This window comes from Phacochoerus africanus, chromosome 5, assembly GCF_016906955.1.
Source record: "Phacochoerus africanus isolate WHEZ1 chromosome 5, ROS_Pafr_v1, whole genome shotgun sequence".
Classification (NCBI taxonomy): domain Eukaryota; kingdom Metazoa; phylum Chordata; class Mammalia; order Artiodactyla; family Suidae; genus Phacochoerus; species Phacochoerus africanus.
In genome coordinates, this window is record NC_062548.1 from 17,896,832 (window position 1) to 17,915,402 (window position 18,571).

Consider the following 18,571-nt stretch of genomic DNA (forward strand, 5'->3'; position numbering starts at 1 on the left):
GAGGCCCTGCCATTCCAGAAGCCCCTTCACTGTCTTGTGAACCTTGGGTCGGGTTGATTTCCTTCCCTTTCGCGCCCTGGAATACCACCGCAAGACCACAGCAAAGGTTTCAGCTTAACATTTATTGCACACTCACTGCGAATCCTCAACACACAATGTTTAGCAACATACAACTTCACTTTCAAGGGATTCAAGAGATGTACCAGTGTTTTGTGGAAACACGTAGGAGGGAACAGTAATTTGGGTGAAGACACTAGAGGGCTTGGGATGGCTATTTTAGCATAAATGTATGTCCCAAGGTATGAAAATAGTCTGCCTGATGTCACCTCATCCTTCACCATAGCTTCAGACATGCTTTTACTTCCGCTTTTTCTATTTTGTCACTTCGCACTTACCCTTTCCTTGCTTCTAGTTCACTCATCTTTCCACTATGACTTAACCTTTTTGGGGAGCATTTTAGCAAAGTTACTTCATTATTTCTATTATTTTTGGACGTGCCTGCTGCATTTGGAAGTTCCCCTGCTGGGGATGGAGCCTGTGCTTCAGCAGCGACACCAGATCCTTAACCCACTAAACCACCAGGGGACTCCAAAGCTACTTTAAAAGCTTGAAAAGTCCAATTGATCCAATAGTTTTATTCACTGGAATCTCTACCAAGGCAGGCATGAATGCTTTCAAAACCTTAAGTTACTTAAGTCTTATCTATATTAGCATAAAAACTTGAATGCTTAATGACAAGGAACTACTGGAGATAAATTAAAATACATACACGAGAAGAAATTATTAAACCATTAAAATTTGCTTTTCAAGGAATATTTAATAACAAGGTAGATGACATATGCTTAGCTAACATGTATTTTTTTGTATCACTAAAGCTAAAGCAAAATGTCCTGTTCATTGGGTAAGTATGGCCTACTGTATGTGTGTGCACTGCAGTGCAATGTTTAAAATACTGTAATTATAATTTCAGAACTTCAGAATTTGAATAGGTGCCAGTGTTCTCTCCTTTTTTCATATGGGAAAAGAAAATCCTTTGAAGGTTGGGACAAAAATTCCACAGCTATATTCTTCGGATCACTCTCTGTACAGTCTTCATGATTCAGATGATACAAAGGAAGCTTCAATTCAACCTTTTAGAGAAGACATTCCAGCTCTCATGATCTCATCAACCAGGAGAATATTGGTGGCAATCACAGTGCTGAAAGGAGGGAAAAAAAAATCAAATGGCTCAGGCTTGAGACATGAACTCTAATTCAACTCAATCTCCAACTAAACTGTGCAAATTATATCCAGTCAGTTCCCCTTTCCCCTCCATACACAGAAGGCTAGCTTAGTTGTTACACCTCTGACTGATGACATTTTCTTATGGAAAAAAAGTAACTAAGAACACACCAAATTTAAGGAGTACGATGTTCTCTAAAGGTTATTTTATAGTTTTGGCTTTCCCAACTTACCAGGAGTGAAGAAGCTGTTTCTTTACACAGTAGTTATCCCATATGCCTACTTCTGCTGCTACCATTGGCTCACCTGCAAAGTAACCCAGTATTCTTAAAATCTTATAGAACACATGCTAAGATCAGAATGCTGCCTAAAAGAACCAACAGTTATTTTGTGCAGCTTTACTCATCAGTGGTTACTCATTTCCTCCAGTACTGAGACCCCCAAGTTCCTCAATTAGCCCAGTATTATACTCCAAACCATGACTCCTGTGCACAGCAGCTCTGATGACTGGCTGATCTGTACTTAGAATAATTCCAGTGACAGGAATGCTCTATTTGGTTACCAAGTAGCTAAACATACTTGTTTTTCTGGAGACACTGCCATTTGTCCATACTAAATATATACAGCATTTGAACTATGGACAAATAGGCTTATTATTTTCCTTATTCCAGAAAGCTTTTGCATTAAAACCTGAGTGAGGGAGTTCCCGTCGTGGCGCAGTGGTTAACGAATCCAACTAGGAACTATGAAGTTGCCGGTTCGGCCCCTGCCCTTGCTCAGTGGGTTAGGGATCCGGCGTTGCCGTGAGCTGTGGTGTAGGTTGCAGACGCAGCTCGGATCCCGCGTTGCTGTGGCTCTGGCGTAGGCCAGTGGCTGCAGCTCCGATTGGACCCCTGGCCTGGGAACCTCCATGTGCCGTGGGAGCGGCCCAAGAAATAGCTAAAAAGACCAAAAAAAAAAAAAAAAACAAACCTGAGTGAAAATGATGCTGTTCACAACAGGTCTTACATCAACTACACAGACACATCTCAGTTATTTCTCTTCTACTTTGTACTTGTGTAATTTGTATTACACTGGCCTAAGATCAGGGCTTTTATCATCTCATTAGATTTGGTTCCCTCTTCCAGCACCATTTCTTGCTATCCTCAGCCCTTTTCATCCATCTGTGAATATGACCATCAAATGGACCTCTTTTTTTGGGGGGTGGGCTTGCCCACAGCATGCACAAGTTCCTGACCCAGTGACTAAACCTGTACTACAGCACTAACCTGAGCCACAGCAGTGCCAATGCCGGATCCCTAACCTGCTGAGCTACCAGGGAAACCCAAATATATCTTAATCAAAGTCCCTGATAAAAAATTGAGTAAAGCAAACCCAACATGAAACCCTTCAGTATTAACACGATCTACCACACAACATCAACAAATCCACTCTTCTAAACTATTAAAGTTTTGACTGGATTCCCTTAATTACTGTATCTAGTCATTACATTTTTGCATCACATTTTAGAACCCAGAACCCCTGGAAAGCATTGCTGTCAAACAGCAAACCAATTTCCAGATTCTATTATCTCCATTTTTTTATCCTTCCTGACTTCACCTCATCTATAGCACCTACTTCTCCCCCACAAATAAGCTGCATTCTCCTTACCTGTGTTCAAGTCCACACCCACAAGTTGACCTGATTCTGAATGTTCTGCTTGAACTTTAACTAGTGTTTCCTGAAGGTCAAAACCAGAGTTCTGAGCAAGAACCTAAAGAAAACAAATTTAATCATGTAAAAGACAGGACCTAAAACTTGATAGTCAAGTCTACAATAAACAAACAGTAAGTCCAATTAATAGATGGGGGGGGGACATAACAAAAACCAGGAGTTCCTGTTGTGGCTCAGTGGTAACAAACCATTAGAACCTAGCATCAATGAGGACGCACACAGCTTCGTTCCCTGGCCCACTCAGTGAGTTAAGGATCTGGCGTTGCCATGAGCTGTGGTGGAGGTTGAAGACGAGGCTCAGAGCCCGCGTTGCTGTGGCTGTGGTGTAGGCTGGCAGCTACAGCTCCAATTTGACCACTAGCCTGGGAACTTCCATATGCCGTGGATGCAGCCCTAAAAAGAAAAAAACACAAAAAACCAACCCCAAACCCATCTCCTTAACAAATGAAGACAAACCAGTATTTATATTCACTTCAGAGAATGACGAGATTTACATTACTAATTCACTAATCGACCCCAAAGCCCAGCAACACACTGCTCATAAACTATACCCCCAAATGAGCATACAGTAGAAAAGATCACAATATTAATCCTAGTTCAAAGCAAAAAGCTTGTACTGAAGTATAACCCCTACCCACAAGCCCTCTTAAAATAGTTCTCTCTTTAAGTTCCCATCATGGCGCAGTGGTTAACGAATCCGACTAAGAACCATGAGGTTGCGGGTTCGATCCCTGGCCTTGCTCAGTGCGTTAAAGATCCGGTGTTGCTATGAGCTGTGGTGTAGGTTGCAGATGTGACTTGGATCCTGCATTGCTGTGGCTCTGGCGTAGGCTGGTGGCTACAGCTCCGATTTGACCCCTAGCCCGGGAACCTCCATATGCCGCAGGAGTGGCCCTAAAAAAGGAAAAACGAAAAAAGAAGTTATCTCCTGCCATCTGAAACTTCAGATATTCACACCTCCCTCTCCAGAGGAACCAATACATTTAGATAATCCATATTATGAAAAATCCCACATTATCAAGAAGCTTTCATCAGCTGAATCATTTTAGTGTAGTTTAGAAAACTGTTACAGCATTCACACCTTGGGAATAATGAGCAATGCATCAGCAAATGCTTGAACTCCAAGTTGGGCCCTGCCCTTTACACTGGGCTTGTATTTGATCAGGGCTTCTGCCATTGCCACTTCCACCGCACCAGCACCAGGAACTACACAGCCTGTTGAGGGGAGGAAGAGAGAAATGCTAAGTTACAAAGAAAACTGCAGAATCAATTACAAGACAATATGTAAATTAAACACATAGAAACACCATTAATTTCTTGAGAATTCTGTATAACCACAGCAATTTTAATATTGCTTTTGAAAGCAATACGAGCAAACATATCAAATAGGATGATTTAAATAGCACCGGTAAGCTCCTGCAAACTCTTAGTAGTTCATTTAATTGTATCCCCTTTTAATAACGGCACGCTGTGAAAAAAAAACTCAGCATACCATCATAGCCATTTTAAAGGGAAGATCTTACTTTTGCATGGTGTCTGGCTGTGTAAATTACTGATAAAAAGAACACAGTATTCAGCCATGCCTTTTAAACTAGCAAAAAGAATACATTTTAAATACACTGAGGATCTTACCATCATCAATAGCATTTTTAACAGCTCTCAAACCATCTCTTATTGCATCTTTGATTTGAGTGAGTGTGTGCTTATTTGGTCCTTTGATCAATAATGTGACAGAGCGAGGATTGTTACATTTCTCAATAAAGGTGAACTTCTCTTCGCCCTGTGTGAAGAGAGACTATCTTCAAAAAGAGGATATGGTTGTACAAAGAATGACCAGAAGGGAGGGGCTTAGGGAGGAATAAGTAGTGTATTATTAGCCAATACCACTGATCACATTAAACGATTCCCCTTAAGTCATTTTTTCCATCAGTGGCTTATTACTACTATATATAAACCATCAAAATGTATGTCAGGGGAGTTCCCGTCGTGGTGCAGTGGTTAACGAATCCGACTAGGAACCATGAGGTTGCGGGTTCGATCCCTGCCCTTGCTCAGTGGGTTAACGATCCAGCGTTGCCGTGAGCTGCGGTGTAGGTTGCAGACGCGGCTCAGATCCTGCGTGGCTGTGGCTCTGGCGTAGGCCAGTGGCTACAGCTCCGATTCGACCCCTAGCCTGGAACTCCATATGCCGCGGGAGCAGCCCAAGAAATAGCAAAGAAAAGAAAAAAAGGTATGTCAACAAAGCAAAATCTCATCTTGAGTTTGATTTTTTTTGGGGGGGGGGTGCTATTTTAGGGCCGCACCTGCAGCATATGGAGATTCCCAGACTAGGGGTCGAATCGGAGCTACAGCTGCCGGCCTATGCCACAGCCACAGCAACACAGGATCTGAGCCCCGTCTGTGACCTACGCCACAGCTCACGGCAATACCGGATCCTTAACCCACTGATTGAGGCCAGGGATCAAACCCGCATCCTCATGGGTCCTAGTCTGGTTCATTAACCGCTGAGCCACAAAGGAAACCCCGAATGAATTTTTAAGTACTGAAGAATTCATGAACAGAAAAGTAGTATTATCCTTGAAAAGAAAATACACTTACCAATGTATATTCATAGACAAGTCCTGCATGTCCCAAACAATCAGGATTTAGGTCATCAAGAGAATTTAGGGCTACCCCACCACAAGCAAGAGTCAGCCTGGAATATTCAAGTGTTTAAGGGAGATGCAGAGGTGACATTGTTAGTTACACTTAAAAAGATTAATAACTTTTAAAAAGAAATCGTCTTCGAAATTATATACTAAAAGCGTATTTTTTTTTTTTTTTGGGCCACCTGTGGCATACAGAAGTTCCCAGGCCTACACCACAGCCACAGCAACACACGATCCAATCTGCATTTACGACCCATGCTGCAGCTTGCGGCAATGCAGGATCCTTAAGCCACTGAGCAAGGCCAAGGATCTAACCCACACCCTCATGGACACTAGTCAGGTTTTCTTAAACCTCTAAGCCACAATAGGAAATCCTATAAGCATATTTTAAAATATATTTTAGCTTATGCCTTTCCATTCACCAAGAACCAGTTAAAAACTGGTCTTTTCTCTTAACTCTCCATGTTACCCAAGTCAATTCAGAGGAGCAAATACTGCTCTGAATTCAAAGGTTCACAAGAGCTATCCATCATCGTAAACTCTTTGGGAGAAAGTACTTCTCTAAAAATCCTTGATGCTGTCTCTGGACATGTGAAATTACGTACAGTACAGGTCATGATTTAAAAATGAGTAGAAGAGTTCCCACCATGGCTCAGCAGAAACATATCTGACTAGTATCCAAGAGGATGTGGGTTCAAAGCCAGGCCTTACTTAGTGGGTCGGGAATCTGGTGTTGCTGTGAGCAGTGGCGCAGGCTGGAAGCTGTAGCTCTGATTCGACCCCTAGCTTGGGAACTTCCACATGCTGAGGGTGCAGCCCTAAAAAACAAAACAAACAAAAAATGAAACAAAAAACCACAAGTATTTATCAACACTCATAGCAGCACTACTCACAACAGCCAAAAGGTAGAAGGACAAAATAAATGTCCATTGACAGATAAATGAATAAACAAAATAATGAGATCCTGATACAGGCTACAACATAAATTTTGAGAAGATTATGCCAGGTGAAATAAGCCAGGCAAAAGGATAAATAATTCCCTTATACCATGTACCAAATTTAGAGAGACAGAAAATGGAATAGTATTTACTAGAGAGGGTATGCAGTTATTGAGTACAGACTTTCAGTTTACAATGGAAAAAGTTCTTGAAATGAACAATGGTTGTACAACACTGTGAATGTACTTCTGCTTTTCAGGGCCACACCCGTGGCTCAGGCATATGGAAGTTCCCAGGCTGGGGGTTGAATCAGAGCTGCAGCTCCACCTGCCGGCCTATGCCACACTGGATCCAAGCTGCATCTGTAACCTACATCACAGCTCACAGCAACACCAGATCCTTAACCCACTGAGCAGGGCCTGAGATGGAATGTGCATCCTCATGGATACTAGTTGGGTTGACTACTGCTAAGCCACAACAGGAACACCAACGCTGGATTCTTAACCTGCTGCAACACCAGGTAACTCTTGAATGTAATTTAATGACAAAGAATTGCACATTTTAAAACACAGGTAAGGAGTTCCTGTCATGGCGCAGCGGAAACGAATCTGAGTAGGAATCATGAAGTTGCGGGTTTGAACCCTGGCCCTGATCAGCGGGTTAAGGATCCGGCATTGCCATAAGCTGTGGTGTATGTCGAAGACCCGGCTCAGATCTGGCATGGCTGTGGCTGTGGTGTAGGCCAGCAGCTGTAGCTCCGATTCGACCCCTAGCCTGGGAACCTCTATATGCCACAGGTGTGGCCCTAAAAAGCAAAAAACAACAACACAAAAAACCCCACAGGTAAAATGACATATTTTATATTACGTACATTTCATTGCAATAAAAAAAAAATTCAGAAAACCACAAGAACAGGAGTTCTCCTGTGGCACAGTGGGCTAAGGATCCTGTGTTGTCACTGGAGTGGCTCAGGTTTGATCCCTGATCTGGGAACTTCCACATGCTACAGGAGTGTCAAAACAAAAACCAAACCAAACCAAACAAAAAACCCCACAAAAATATGAAGGGGGGAAAGCAATAATCCAAATTAACTTGCAAAATAAGTGAAATTCAGGTTACAGTTATCTGCTGTCCGTACCTTTCCATGTTTCTCCTCTTAGCTCTGCGTAGAGCTACTATGCCTTCTTTTGCAAGAGCATCTAAGGAAAAGGGGTCAATTCCCTATAAGAATAAAAATAAGCTTCAATATAATTCACCTTAAAATAAAAGTAGACTAATTCATAAAGCAAAATTTCTCACCTTTTGATTAATAACAACAAATCCTTTATCTGAATCACCACAGACTTTCTTCTTCAACTCTACTATTTTCTTAACTCTATCTTCAATGAATTTTCTTTCAGCTCTTACTAGTTTCTCTCTCTCTTCTGCACTCTTATAAAAAAAGCCAGAATTCACTTCTCTAAAAAAAGAAATTACAAAAGTCAGAGGAAAATATTTATTTTTTGAGTAGACAATAAGCCAGCAGCCTTAGAAAGTGAGTAAGTCCTGAGCTTTACCAAATAGTCACTGAGCTCCACGCCCCCCCCAACCCCCGTATGTTTTCAGAGACTATTTCCCATACTTTTTTGACTGAGGCATTACTGTCCTACAGTGGGGAAACCGAGTCTCACAAAAAAAGTGACTTGCCCCATATACCAAGTTCCTCCACCCTCCTTCCATCTTTAAGGAGCTATAAACTCACGTTTTTTCATATTCCAATGACACATTGCACGTGAGGATGTATGCATCTTCTACTCTCTTTTTCATGTCTGGATGCCGTGCCCCATGGTCCAAAACAAGACCCCTGATCAAGCTGTTCAAACACATACAAATTATATTCTTACTAATTTCCAGATGGGGGAAACACACATTAGCAAAATTAAAACAGTGAACTGAGACTGTATTGGAAAATTTTCACACAATAATCTTTATCTCTTAAGCATTCAAATGAAAGTAAAAACCCTGTCTTGGACAGAAAATTCCACAGAGAAATTGTCATAATTGGTAGGCTACTAAACTGTGACCACCCCCCTTAAAGTCTTCGGGGTTCCCATCACGGCTCAGTGATTAATGAATCTGACTAGGAACCACGAGGTTGCGGGTTCGGTCCCTGGCCTCACTCAGTAGGTTAAGGATCCGGCACTGCTGTGAGCTGTGGTGTAGGTCGAAGACGCAGCTCAGATCTGGTATTGCTATGGCTCTGGCGTAGGCCGGCGGCTATAGCTCTGATGGGATCCCTAGCCTGGAAACCTCCATACGCCACAGGTGCGGCCCTAGAAAAGACAAAAAGATCAAAAAAAAAAAAAAAAGTATTCAAAATAGGCCTTTAAAATAAATTTAAAAATTCCAAGTCTCCCATATGCTTTGCACAAACGTTCAACAAATGCCAAATGGCTGATGCAGCTGACTTTCCCCAGAATCATTCTGACTATAAATACATCACACCATGAACTTCGTTTCAAGAAGAAATACTAAGTTAAATATTCATCTATGGAGGTCCCATCTTGATTCAGCAGAAACCAATCTGACTAGCATCCATGAGGACACAGGTTCGATCCCTGGCATTGCTCACTGGGTTAAGGATCCAGCATTGCCATGAGCTGTCCAGTAAGTTGCAGGCGATGCTCGGATCTGGTGTTGCTGTAGCTGTGGTGTAGGCTGGCAGCTACAGCTCTAATGTGACCCCTAGCCTAAGAACCTCCATGTGCCACCAGTGTGGCCCTATAAAGGCAAAAAAATCAAACAAACAAACAAACTAGGCAAGAAAACAAACACAAACAGGCAAAAACACGTATTGTATAAACTCCTTCAAGTCTGTAAACACACTCAAGCATTTCCTAGCATTCCACCACCTACCTTGTATCGGTTTCAGATTTATGTTTCATCTCCATGATCTCAACCATGAAGAGGTCAATAGGTTCATCTTGGTTTTTAATGGCCAAAACAGAGTCCACTACAGCCTACAATAGGAGTATAATCATTAATTCATAGAAGTCTTTTTCTGTGTGCTAACAGAATGCATCACTTCTAAAGGGCTGAAGTCATTTACCTTCCTGAAATCTCAATTTGTAATTATCCAAAGAATCACTGACATCTCTACTATTAGATACCCTGATAATAGTAAATAAAATATACTTCAGTAACATTTAAAAAAATACTGGTAACAGGAAGCGTTTTTTTTGTTTTTGTCTTTTTTGTCTTTAAAGGGTCACACCTACGGCATACGGAGGTTCTCAGGCTGGGGGTCGAAACCGAGCTGTAGCCACCGGCCTACGCCAGAGACACAGCAATGCAGGATCTGAGCCGCGTCTGCAACCTCAACCACAGCTCACGGCAACACCGGATCGTTAACCCACTGAGCAAGGGCAGGGACCGAACCCGCAACCTCATGGTTCCTAGTCGGATTCGTTAACCACTGCGCCACGACGGGAACTCCTAAACTTTTTTTTTCCCTTTTGTCTTTTTAGGGCCGAACTCACAGCGTATGGACATTCCCAGGCTGGGGTCTAATCAGAGCTACATACAGTTGCCAGCCTATGCCACAGGCACAGCAATGCCAGATCTGAGCCGCATCTGTGACCTACGCTATAGCTCACGACAACACCGGATCCGTAATCCAATGAGCGAGGCCAGGGATCGAACCCAAAACGTCATGGTTCCTAGTCAGATTAGTTTCCACTGCATCACGACAGGGACTCCCTCACTTTACTTTTAGGGACAGAGATCAGGTTATCACTGCCACAGAAATGAACCTACTTATTTCACACAGTATGTGACGACTTTAGATAGCACTCTTTAATTGGAATTTGTAAGAATACGGATGGTTCCAGTTGCCAGGGGTCTTCAGTGTAGGTGTACTGTACCAGACACACACCACATCTAACACATACCTCTGTTAAGACATCAGCAAGTTCAGCATGAACTTTAGTACGTAGAGATGTTCTGGCCACGTCTATAAGCGTTTCCCTGTCCATCTCTTTGCTTACTTTAACTTGTTCCAAAAACTGAAGTGCCTTTTCCTTTGCAGCTTCAAATCCTTCTGTTATTATTCTGGGATGAAGACCCTATAATAAACACCCAATTACAAACAATGAAGATCCCCCTGACAGTAGAGATCTTCTGTTAACTGTAACTACAGATCATAATAGAACAAATCTATGAAGGGATATTCTGGCTCATTCACCTTCTTGATTTTTTTTTGGCCCTACCTGGGGAATGTGCAAGTTCCTGGACCAGGAACTGAACCTGCACCACAGCCGGGATAACAATAACAGTCTTTTTTTTTTTTTTGTCTTTTTGCTTTTTCTAGGGCCGCTCCCGCAGCATGTGGAGGTTCCCAGGCTAGGGGTCAAATCGGAGCTGTAGCCACCGGCCTACACCAGAGCCACAGCAACGTGGGACCCGAGCTGCGTCTGCAACCTACACCACAGCTCACGGCAACGCCAGATCCCCAACCCACTGAGCAAGGCCAGGGATCCAACCCACAACCTTATGGTTCCTAGTCAGATTTGTTAACCACTGTGCCACGACGGGAACTCCCCAATAACAGATTCTTAACCTGGCCAAGCTACCACGGAACTCCTCATTCATACCCTCAGACACAATTAATACAATGTGCTGACTTTCTGAATACATTTAAAAGGATAATGGACCTTTCAATGCAGAGGAAAAGAACAGACATTGCTCTAGCACAGAGTCAAAGCCAAGGGAACTACATAAAGCACACTTGGGTGTTCACTGTGCAAGCCACATGGGATAATGCCCAAAATGCAAAACGCTGTCAACAATCTTCAGTCAAGAGGACCATTCTACCTTTTCTATCGGTAATCTGAAATTAATCCATATCATTTATTAGCACAAAATAAAGAGACAAGTTGCCCCCGAGGCATATGGAAGTTTCCAAGCCAGGGACTTACTGTATTGAGCAGGAGCTGCAACCTAAGCCATAGCTGCAGCAATGAGGGATTCTTAACCCAATGGGAACTCCTCAATGCAACTTGATTAAAAAACCAAAACCACAAAGCGTTTTTAACTTGTCCAGGATCAGAGTTAATTTGCGTTAAGACTAGGATACAGACTCCAGTTCACAAACGTAAGCCTCTTGCTCTTCACAGTCTACTACATGGCCCCAGCTATTAACACATAAATTTGTATAAGTAAAGCTATACACCGGCCTACACCACAGCCACAGGTGATCACCTATACACAATAAAACAGCACAGAAACATGAGAAGCGTGTATACTTCAGAAATGTAGAGGTCCGCCTGCTTCAGGAGCTCTCCAATGATCAGGACATTGGAAGTGGTACCATCACCAGTTATGTCGTCCTGGGCTGTTGCTACTTTGGCTATTAAGGAAGCTGTTGGGTGCTGAATTTGCTGAAAAGTAGAGAAAGAAAAAGAATTAACTTAAAATACACCTTAAAATGTATGAAGCGCTAATCTATTCGCATAAAAGCCCAAGTGGACAGCTACACATTATTTGAATTAAAAACTCCTCCCCATTAGCTATTCTGCATATTAATTTATGACGACAAAAATATTCTCAGGTGTAAATTTGTTTACTTCACAGATTATCTCCACTACTGATGAGGAAATGTGAAGCTCAGCTAAGCTTTACTCGAGGTGACAGAGCTAACTAGAGCAACAATTTCAAATCCATGCATGCCTCTTTATGACAAATTTAGGATTCTTGTGAGAATAAATCAAGTGCCATTTTTTAGCCTGTGGTGTACAGTGGCTTGATGTGGGATCTCAGTTCCAAGACCAAGGGATCAAACCTGGACGGTAGCAATGATAGGGCCAAATCCTAATGGCTGGACCACCAGGGAACTCCCAACCACGTGCTATCTGTCTTTTCAGGGCTCCACCTGTGGCATATGGAAGTTCCCAGGCTAGGGGCTGATTCTGAGCTTGTCTCCTTATTCTCCTTTAATCCGGAATAGTTCTCCAGCCTTTTGTCTCCGGGGACACTGACAGTTTTAAGAATCTAAGCCCATCATTTTGCAGACTACCTCATTAAATTAGGTAAAATTAAAAAGACATGTAGAGGAGATCCCATCCTGAATCAGCAAAAACAAATCTAACTAGCATCCATAAGGACACAGGTTCAACCTCTGGCCTCACTCAGTGGGTTAAGGACCTGGTGTTGCCATGGCTATGGTGTAGGCCAGCAGCTACAGCTCCGATTTGACCCCTAGCCTGGGAATCTCCATATGCCACAGGTGCAGCCCTAAAAGAAATAAAAAAAATTAAATTAAAAAGACATGTAGATATGGCTTTTCTGACATCATCAAGTTTAAACCATGACTCCTATTCTGGTAGCACAGGTTACCAGTTAGCCCACCAACAAAAACATCTTCCAGGCTAGCTAGTCCTTACTGAAGATACTTACAAACGCTTAGCTGTTGAAGATCTATGATGCACTAGTATGAAAACTCTAAATTTTATTCTAAATTCAAAACAAAGGCAAGTCCTTTCCTCTTCTAGGATTTGAACTGTTATGTTTTGGGAACTTAGGGATGAGTAAAATGACTGTTCCTCTCAATAATCTCATATTGTTATCCACTGAAACTTTAAAAATGGAAAGATGGTGTAAAAAGAATAACTGCTGTTTTATTTTTTATTTTATTTTACTTATTTATTTTTGTCTTTTGTGCTATTTCTTGGGCCGCTCCTGCGGCATATGGAGGTTCCCAGGCTAGGGGTCTAATCGGAGCTGTAGCCACCGGCCTACGCCAGAGCCACAGCAACTCGGGATCCGAGCCGCGTCTGCGACCTACACCACAGCTCACGGCAACGCCGGATCATAACCCACTGAGCAAGGGCAGGGACCGAACCAGCAACCTCATGGTTCCCAGTCGGATTCGTTAACCGCTGCGCCAGGAGGAGAACTCCTGTTTTATTTTTATCTATTTATTTTTGGCCTCCACCAGGGCATGTGCAAGTTCAGGGCCAGGAATGAATCCACCGCACAGGAGCAACCCCCAGAATGCTGGGTTTTTTGTTTTGTTTTGTTTTTTGTCTTTTCTAGGCCCGCTCCCACAGCATATGGAGGTTCCCAGGCTAGGGGTCTAATTGAAGCTGTAGCCGCCGGCCTACACCACAGCCACAGCAACGCGGGATCCCAGCCAGTGTCTGCGACCCACACCACAGCTCACAGCAACTCCAGATCCTTAACCCACTGAGCAAGGCCAGGGATCGAACCTGCAACCTCATGGTTCCTAGTCGGATTTGTTAACCACTGCCCCACGACGGGAACTCCCAGAATGCTGCTTTAAATAGGAAAAGTATAACCATCCTGCCGCATTTTGCCTACCTAATTATGTCAATTGCCACTAGTTTTTTAGATTTTATTAGAATTAATTTTAATAATGAAAACCCTTTAACTAAGGCCTTAAATGGCAAAGGCAGGGATTCAAAAGTAAGTTTATTAGACTCCAGGGCTCCTCTCTGTACTGTACGGTCCATAACAGTACTGATTACTTTTTCTACTCCTTCCATTGTCTGGAAAACTACCTGCTGAGAGCGATGAATTCTTCTACCTTGAAAACGAACATTAAAAATCTTCCTATAAATCAAATGTACTACGGAAAGCCTAGACGTTCTGAACTTTGTATAAGAGTCTCTCACCATTTCATGAAGCAGCACATTCCCATCTTTAGTAAGCTTGATGTCTCCAGCACCAGAAACAAGCCTGTTCAATGGGCAGAAATGAATCACAGCGTGACTTTCTCAACGGAGACCAAATGAAAAGTCGCATAAAAATGGGGCTCTACCCAGCCCCTCAGGGGTTGATGCTCCGCTCCCGCTAACAGGAACGGTGCAAGCGCCCACCCTCCCGGCCGGAAACAGTCCTCAGGGTCGCTTAAAGTCCCAGAGAGCGGAGGAGCGCCGCGCACGCGGGCAGCTTTGTTCTCCGCGGAGATCACTTGAACCGCAAGATAAAATGGCCAGGGCAGAAAATGGGATCGACCCGTGGCAAAGGGGGGGGAAATGGGTCAGTGCAGAAGCCCGGAAGCGGCGGGCTCCAGGCCGCGGTCCCCCTTGTAGGCCCGCGAGGCGCGCGCCTCCCCACCAGCCCCGCCTTACATCTTCATGGTGCCCTTAGGCCCCAGGTTGGTCCTCAACACGTCTTGCAGCCCCCGGGCCGCGCTGATGTTGACCGCGAGCGCCGCCTGGGCTCGGGCAACCTCGGCCTTGGGGTTCAGGGTCTTCACTGCCGCCATAGCTGATCCAGCAGGGGAGGATGAGGATACCCGCCGTGCTAACAGCTCACAGCCGGCTCGGCGTGGCCAGGAGGCGCTATCCGGGTCTTCTGGAAAAGTCGGGCCCGTCGAGCCCGCCCCCAGCGTGCCCGCGCGCCGCTGCCATTGGACCATGAGTCTGCCGGCGCCGCTCATTGGGTCGCAGCTGAACGTAGCCCGCCCCTCGCGTCGGCCGCGGCGCCATTACGCTCGGGAGGAGCGTGTTCCCAGGCAACTGGGACGTGCGGGGCTCCCGTGTCGCCGCTGGCCAGGGCTCGCCTTTGTGGACCCCAAGCCCGAGGACGTAGGCAGGGCGGGCTTGTGGGCCGCGCGCGTCAGGGCGTGACTGAAGAGGCGGCTGCAGGGTTAGGGTGGGCCTCCTCCCTTTCCTCCTCGCACCGTTTGCCCTTTTCTCCTGTTGCTTCTTTTACCCAGGTCTAGAGTTTCCTTGACGACGTAGTGTGTGCTTGATGGTGTTGTAGGTGCTGTGGGACAGAGTTAATCCGATAAGCACCCTCGCCTGGCGTCCTAGCTGTTTTAGGCTTAGGAAAGGTGAGGAGATAGAATGTATGATGGAAAGTGCTAGATTTCTTAAGAAAGCTACAGGATTGGTGCGATAGCAGTTGAGGAGAAGCAAGAGTCAGTCCACCCTTTGGGCTCAGGACACTGCTGAGGCCTCAGATTCTCAAGGCAAGTTCCAGAGCTTAAACATGGTTGGGCAGTGGTGTTCAGCCTTTGAGAGGACTCCTTTATTCCGAAAAATGGCCATGGTTGTTTTTTAGTATGCAGTCCCTCACCCCCCCCATACCAGGTACTCTCTAATGTTTTGTATGATATTTTTATAGATGATAACTAAAATTGATCAAAATTCAGATGATGTCAAAAAGTATATAGTGAAAAGTCTTCCAACTGAGGTTCAACTTCTCCCTGATTTGCACTTTTAGCTACATGATATCATTAGATACTCAGCATTCCCCAGATGCTTTCTGGATTTATAAATAAATATATAGAGGAGTTCTCTTGTGGCTAGCAGGTTCAGGATCCTGCGTTGTCACTGCAGTGGCTGGATCCCCGGCCCAGGAGCTTCCACATACCCTGGGTGCAGCTGAAAACGAAAAAAATAAATATGTATTTAAATACAAAAATTTTCCCCACACAAAATGGCAATTTATAATACTGTTGGGAGGAGTTCCCATCGTGGCTCAGCGGTTAACCAATCTGAGTAGAATCCATGAGGAACGCAGGTTCTATCCCTGAGTGGGTTGCTCAGTGGGTTAAGGATCTGGCCTTGCTGTGAGCTGTGGTGTAGGTTGCAGATGCAGCTCAGATCCTGGGTTGCTGTGGCTGTGGTGTAGCTCCGATTCAGCCCCTAGCCTGGGAACCACCAGGTGCTGCTGGTGTAGCCCTAAAAAGCAAATAATAATAATTTTAAAATAATACTGCTGGGTGTGTTACACCTAAAGTGTCTCAAAGATTGTAACATATCTATACAAATAGGGCTTCCTCACTAAGAGTTGCATGGTTTTTTTTTTTTTTTTTTTTTGGTCCTCTTGCCATTTCTTGGGCCACTCCCGTGCAACACCACAGCTCACAATGCCAGATCCTTAACCCACTGAGCAAGGCCAGGGATCGAACCTGCAACCTCATGGTTCCTAGTCAGATTCATTAACTACTGAGCCACGATGGGAACTCAGGTTGTTCCCAATCTTTTACTATGGCTGCAGTGACTATCCTAGTATAGAATGTTTTTAAACGGCTTTGTATATTTGAGAATCAAAAAAGCATATCTATAAAATTTGATTACAGGGAGTTCTGTTGTGGCTCAGCAGTAACAAACCAGACTGGGGGCCATGAGAATGCAAGTTCGATCCCTGGCCTCGCTCAGCAGGTTAAGGATCCATTTATAGGTTGCAGACACAGCTTGAATCTGGCGTTGCTGTGGGTGTGGTATAGGCTGGTGACTGCAACTCTATTTCAACCCCCACCTAGCCTGAGAACTTCCATGTGCTGCAGGTGCAGCCCTAAAAAGACAGTAAATAAGAGTTCCCGTCGTGGCACAGCGGAAACTCTCTGACTAGGAATCGTGAGGACGCAGGTTCGATCCCGGGCCTCGCTCAGTGGATTAAGGATCAGGCGTTGCCATGAGCTGTGGTATAGGTCGCAGAGGCGGCTTGAATCTGGTGTTGCTATGGCTGTGGTGTAGGCCGGTGGCTACAGCTCCAGTTAGACCCCTAGCCTGGGAACCTCCATATGCCATGAGTGCAGCCCTAAAAAGACCAAAAAAAAAAAAAAGGCAATAAATAAATAAAAGATTCAGTTGCAGAGTAGGAGATGCATGATTAGTTCTGGAGATGCTAATCCTCAAGAAGCACATAGCCTAGTTAGGGAGATAAACTTGTAAACAGGTAAACCACAGTAAAGTATAGGATGTTATATTTAAGGGATGACTGAAGTGCTGTGAGCACAAAGGTATTTACTGAGCGTCGGGGAAGGTTCTTGGAGGTGAATTTTTCAGTGATACATAGATACTTGGCAGGCGAAGAGGGCTCAGGAGAGTGATAGCAGACAGAGATGACGGAGGGAGGGCATGGCATGCCCAGGGAAAGGTAGGTGTGTACGATGGAGGCGAAAAGCTTGCAAGAGACAAATCTGAAGAAGTAGCTTGTTTTGACTGTTATGGTTTGATTTGCTAGTTCAGTCTAGGCCTGAGCCTGCTGGCAAGTGAGAACCCAGAGCACTAGTGATGAAGAGAACTCTTGAGGTGGAAGGAGGTTGAACGAACGGAGGAGACTAAGGATAGGGAAATCCAAAAGAAAGGCATTGAAAAGTCCATGCGGAAGCTGATGAAAACATATTTAATGACATAAATAAGGGAGGAAAACATGTTTTAAATAGCATGTATAATGTTTTCATTTTTGTAACCATTCCCTATGCATCTGCACAAAAAAAAAGGACAGAGGATATGCCTCAAAATATTAACATTGACTATATTAAAAAATTCAGCCCCCCATTTATGTATCCATCAAAAGGGGATGCAGAAGTACATACAGGAAAATATGGAATATACAAAATATGTCGAGTGTCTTATTTACACATAGAGGACGGGAAGGAGATCCTCAAAATGTTTAAGGTTTTGTTTCTCTTTGCCAACTTTATGGTGAGAAATGGTATCTTAAAGTTTTGTTGAGTGTGATGTTGAGCATGTATCTTTTTTTCTTTCTTTTTGGGTATGCACGCAGCATACGGGAGTTTTCCAGCAAGGGATTCAATCACAGCAGTGACAATGCTGGATCCTTAACCCCACAGCAGCACCAGGGAAAGCCATTTGTAGTTTTCTCTTTCTTTCTTTCTTTTCTTTTTTTTTTTTTTTTTTGCTTTTTAGGGTCACACTCAAGACATATGGAGATGCCCAGGCTAGGGGTCTAATTGGAGGTACAGCTGCCGGCCACGGCCACAGCCACAGCAACGTGAGATCCCGGCCGAGTCTGTAACCCACACCACAGCTTATGGCAACGCCAGATCCTTAACCCACTGAGCGAGGCCAGGGATCAAACCCAAAATCTCATGGTTCCTAGTCAGATTCGTTTCCTCTGAGCCACGACAGGAACTCCTGTAGTATTTTCGATGTGAACTGTCTATTTATGTCTTCTGTTTTCCTATTTGGTTTCTTATGGATTTGCAGGGGCTCTTTATGTTTTCTTTGTTGAAGTTAATCTATCCCAGTGTTACTTGTATTTTGTATTTATGCCTTTTTACCAGTTAAATAC

At 44.1% G+C, this 18,571-nt stretch overlaps 1 protein-coding gene and 2 non-coding genes across 3 annotated transcripts; all 3 read right to left on the reverse strand.

Annotated features, from left to right (window-relative positions):
- Positions 1 to 103: 103 nt before the first annotated feature.
- Positions 104 to 14,923, reverse strand: CCT6A (chaperonin containing TCP1 subunit 6A). Its single transcript, XM_047779951.1, has 14 exons — positions 14,650 to 14,923; positions 14,191 to 14,254; positions 11,803 to 11,937; positions 10,450 to 10,623; positions 9,416 to 9,519; positions 8,262 to 8,372; positions 7,820 to 7,979; positions 7,659 to 7,741; positions 5,533 to 5,629; positions 4,567 to 4,714; positions 4,016 to 4,149; positions 2,872 to 2,974; positions 1,455 to 1,527; positions 104 to 1,198 (listed from the first exon to the last, which is right to left on the reverse strand). Exons 1-14 carry the CDS (start codon positions 14,784 to 14,786, stop codon positions 1,126 to 1,128), a joined length of 1,596 nt encoding a protein of 531 aa, XP_047635907.1. The 5' UTR covers positions 14,787 to 14,923; the 3' UTR covers positions 104 to 1,125.
- Positions 4,375 to 4,517, reverse strand: LOC125128548 (small nucleolar RNA SNORA15). The gene has a single exon (XR_007135255.1). It is a non-coding gene; the product is annotated as a small nucleolar RNA SNORA15 (small nucleolar RNA).
- LOC125128552 (small nucleolar RNA SNORA22) lies at positions 11,170 to 11,304 on the reverse strand. Its single transcript, XR_007135259.1, has one exon. It is a non-coding gene; the product is annotated as a small nucleolar RNA SNORA22 (small nucleolar RNA).
- Positions 14,924 to 18,571: the final 3,648 nt, after the last annotated feature.